Source organism: Pundamilia nyererei, unplaced genomic scaffold, assembly GCF_000239375.1.
Source record: "Pundamilia nyererei isolate P.nyererei 1_Seehausen unplaced genomic scaffold, PunNye1.0 scaffold00063, whole genome shotgun sequence".
NCBI classification, from domain to species: Eukaryota; Metazoa; Chordata; class Actinopteri; order Cichliformes; family Cichlidae; genus Pundamilia; species Pundamilia nyererei.
Window position 1 is genome coordinate 509,358 of NW_005187464.1, and position 4,436 is coordinate 513,793.

The 4,436-nt window shown below is 43.7% G+C and overlaps 1 protein-coding gene across 2 annotated transcripts in view; it reads left to right on the plus strand.

The window, feature by feature from the left end:
• The window catches only part of unc5cb (unc-5 netrin receptor Cb), a 124,965-nt gene that overhangs the window by 63,900 nt on the left and 56,629 nt on the right, over positions 1-4,436 (plus strand). For both annotated transcript variants that reach the window (XM_005735192.1, XM_005735193.1), the window contains exon 2: positions 2,692-2,922. In XM_005735192.1, coding sequence (XP_005735249.1) covers positions 2,692-2,922 — 231 coding nt within the window. The remainder of the gene's footprint in view (positions 1-2,691; positions 2,923-4,436) is intronic.

Below are 4,436 nucleotides of genomic sequence, written 5' to 3' on the forward strand. Positions count from 1 at the left end.
TTTTGGCATAATAACTAGTTACCGTGCTCGTTACCACATTAATAACGTAGTTACTGTAACGCGTTACTTAATAACGCGTTAGTCCCAACACTGCTTATATATAATTTCAGATTGCTCCCAACACAGGTTATTGCTTAAATAGACCCTTGTATGTTGCCTTTTAGCAAACCTTGCACATCAGAGAAAGCAAGTGTTCCTGATTAATGTTCCTGCAGTTCAGTCTGTTTATTTTCTACTTTTTGTGAACTGAGGTGCATAGTTTGTTTATGCACTCGGCCGACGCTGGATGCGTCCTCTTAATTTCCCTGGTTGCTCATTGTAGACCTGTACATTCGGTCTATGCTAGTTTCCAGCCACTTGTGCCTTACAGCACGGTGCCTCACATTGCTTTCCAGCTTTCACTGGCTGTAGGTGACAAGGAAGAAGCTTTCCAGTCACATTTCAAAGAACAAAAATAACAAATCTGTCCAGGGAAGTGAATGTGAGTATAGGTTTCTTATACGGGAAACGTACGCCACAAACATAAAACTACTAATGCAGGGTGTTGAGGGGGAGCAGAATGATTGGTAAGAGTCAGGGTCTTTCATTTTGTCATGTTTCTTTTTTCCCCATTTCTGGGCTGATTTTTCACTGCAGGGCTAGTTCCATTCACTTGAATTTATTATTTCTTGCACTGAGGAAGCTGATGAAGTCCAATGTCTGTAAGCGAGTTTGTGCGTGCCTCCGCGCACATTAACGCTTGTGCTGGGTGTATGTGTGCGAGGAGATGAGACACGCGTCTCTTTATGTGTAAGGGAGCCACGCTTTCATGGCTGTTTCAGATCTCGCTGCCTCAGAGTTCGACAGAGCGACGGAGCCAGAAGCGAGAGGGAGAGATGGAGAGATAATAGGAATGGAGGGTGAAAGAAGGCTAACACAGTCTTTAATGAGTTTCCTTGGCTCTCTTTGCCTGTTTCTGGGTCAGGGTCCCCTGGCTGAGGATGTGGGTGGACTGAGGACGATAGAGCAGAAAAGAACAGTGTAAGCCAAGGTCTGCTTGAATAGACTTGTACATTATAGAGTCATCACCTACAGTACATAAAGATGCATGGGAGGAAAGGCCACGCAATGTTTAGCTTATTTTTTGAATTGATAGCGAATGATGGAAGTTAATCAAAACAACTAATGGTCTTGTTGTGGCTCTTTATTGCACGTACACAAACACAAACCCCAAAGGTCAAAGGTCACTTATAGCTTATATTCAATTAGCAGGAGCTTAGAAGTCCATAAAAAACACATCCAAGCTTACTCTTTTTTGATGAAATGCAATCACACACCTACAAAACAGGATGTGCAAATGGTAAATGGACAGGTTCTTATAAGACCTCACCTGCATCATAACAGGACAGAGACAGACCCCTCCTCCGCCTTGCTGAAGGTGGCTTTGGCCATTTTCTGGTTGACTCCTCCTGCCCTTTCATTTCCTAGCAATCAGCTTCAATCTGTGGCAGGTATGGAGGGAGAGATAACATTAGGGAGACATCATGGGGAGATATCTGCTCAGCCAAGACATTATTTAGTGCTCTCAAAGCATCCAAGAGGCAACCTCTGTCAGACAACAAGGCTCCAGCATGTCCACACAGGACAGAGAAATAGGTAGATAGAAGGACATGGAAGAATTACTGATGGGCTGATAAAGTATTTTGTTATCTGAACAGTCTGCCTTCCTGTTTCTGTCCTCCTGTGCTATGTTACTGTCTGTCTGCTGCAACTCTCTTTCAATGACTCAATCTATGTCTGTCTGGCTGAGTTACTTTGAGTGTCTCCCAGTGTTTCTCCCTCTCTCACCTTATGTTTCCCACTGTAACTCTGTCTCTATTACTTTGCCTTCTTTCTTTCTTGTGAATAATTAATGTCTACCGGTTCGATGGTAATAATAGAACAGATCTGGAGGTGACAAATGGGATGGCCAATAGGCTTCATCCTTCCTTCTTCAAAGAGTTACAAAGTTAGCTGGGCTCATTTGGTGGGCGTGTACACCCATATATTTGTGCCACTTTTTTTTTTTTCTTCCCTCCATGTTTGTGTGTGCATGCACATGCAGTTGTGTGTATGTGATTTAAGACAGGGAGATGAAAGGGACTTGTAATTACAGGGAAGCATATCTGTCTACTGCAGAAGTATCCGAGGAATGGCATAAAATGGGCCAGAAGCCTGAGGTCATTAGATCTGGAGCATGTGTGCGTGCTCGCATGCCCGTGTGCGAGAAAGTGACAAAAGCAAAGAGCGTGTGTGCGCGAGAGAAAATGGGAGACACGGATAGATCAGCTTATAATTTCAGTTCCTCGGAGTCGACCTCTGAACTCTGCTTCTCATTATTGGCTCTGCCGTGCTCGCTTCTCAGCAGTAGCTGATTGTGGTTAGACCGAGGAGGCAGTCTTATTGCCGGAGAGGAATCACAGAATTTCCTGCGCTCTAAAATACACTTGTGTAAACATTCCAAAATATCAAATGATAGGGATTTCACTGTGTGCTGTGCACATGGATAATCCCATGCAAAGGCTGTGGTTATAATACTGTCCCACTGTCTCTTGTCTGCTTTCCGCTCTTCCATCCCGTCCTCCCACTTTCTGTCTTGGGATTTTGGCTTCTGTTCTCCACTTCGTCCTCTCTTTCCTTCTAACCATTCTTCGTTTGTTTCTCTCTTCACAGTTGAGGATGACTTCATTGGTCTCGGTGAGCTGCCAGAAACGTTCCCCTCAGACCCCCCAGAGCCGCTGCCCGTGTTTTTAATGGAACCAGAGGAGGCCTACATAGTCAAGAACAAGCCTGTTAACCTGTACTGCAAGGCCACACCTGCCACCCAAATCTACTTCAAGTGCAACAGCGAGTGGGTTCACCAGAAGGAGCACACTGTGGAGGAGAGGGTTGACGAGAACTCTGGTCAGTAGAAAGATCGGCTACGTGCTGACTAGCAACTCTGTTTTAGAAGACATCATGCTGCACAGAGCATTAATAAAAATGGTTTTCTTCACAGAAATGCATCCTGACAGCTAAAACATGATTTGGTTTTATATTATCGTTTAAGAAAATCAAAGCAGTTGGTTAAGGTTCGCAGAAGATTGTTGTTCTGATAAAAAGTTGAAAACATAACCTTGAATCACAATATGATGTTTTCATATTTTCCCAAAAGCAAGTGTATGAGTATGAGTTCTGACAAAAGTGTCTTTACAAACATACGCTCAATGTGAATCTCTGCTTATAAATCTTATTGTCCAGCATATTTAACTGCTGACCTTGCCACTCAGACTGTAGATGAGGTATCTTTCATTTGGCACCATCATTTCCATCACAATCATACGTTTATGCATTTGAGTGTGTATATTTTGTTTCGGTGCCTGCTCAATAATCCAGATAAGGATATTCCAGAAAGTTTTTCAAACAGTGTTTGTGGAGTGGAGAAAGAGTTTGCCGCTCATTCAACTGACCTCTTCAGTTTCTGCAGGTTTCCTCAACTTCATAAACAACACAGATTAGTGATCCTTTATGTGTCAGGAGTTTTAGCAACAGCTGAGATGCATTTTTTTCTCAAAAACACAATGTTTTTCTGGCTTTCAAACCTGAAAACACCCTACAGTACACCAAAAATTGTTCTGCCCCGAGGATCGGGTCCTCTGGCACAAGAGCAAAACGATGTACGCGATTAAGTGCTGAGGAGATTGCCGTAATTTGGGGATACCAAGCAACTTTTGGCACAACACAGAAGAGCTGCCTTGTTGGGCCTGAACCCCTACAGACCAGATGTCACTCCTTTAGCGATGATGTTGTCACATCCTTGTCGGGGGAGAAAAGGTGGTTTGAGCGGGAAAGTCAAGGAAGCTGCGTATGTGAAAAGAGAACGGCCATCTCTGAACTAAGAAAAGGGTAGATCTTTCAGTGCTGTGATTGCAGTCATTTCCCAATTTTCTGTGAATAGTACTCCTGACTGTGGATCAGTGTTCTTGTCAATTTACATTTTAAACTGAGCTCGTGCCTCGTTGTTAGTCAGTGGTTCCAGTTTCCGTCATTATGCAGCTGAGACTGAAGAGTTCATTTGGGTGAGTGATGAAACGTTTCTTCCACTGAAAACGTTGCGCATAGATGAACAGAATCAACTTTTTGGGATATGTCTGTTTACATACCTGTTTTGTTGAGCATCAAGAGGAAGTGATGGTAGTGAAGCTCCGGTACGGTTGTTTTTAAGAATTCAGTCCCCAAAGGCACCAGAGCCATTACACACAACAGCCCAGCACTGATTGGCTGCATTCAGCTGCTGTATTGGAAATTGAGTTCGTTCTGTCACCCACAGGTACCAATCACATCGCATTTACCCTTTTCATTCCACTGTTTTGACACACACACACACACACACACACACACACACACACACACACACACACACACACACACACACACAC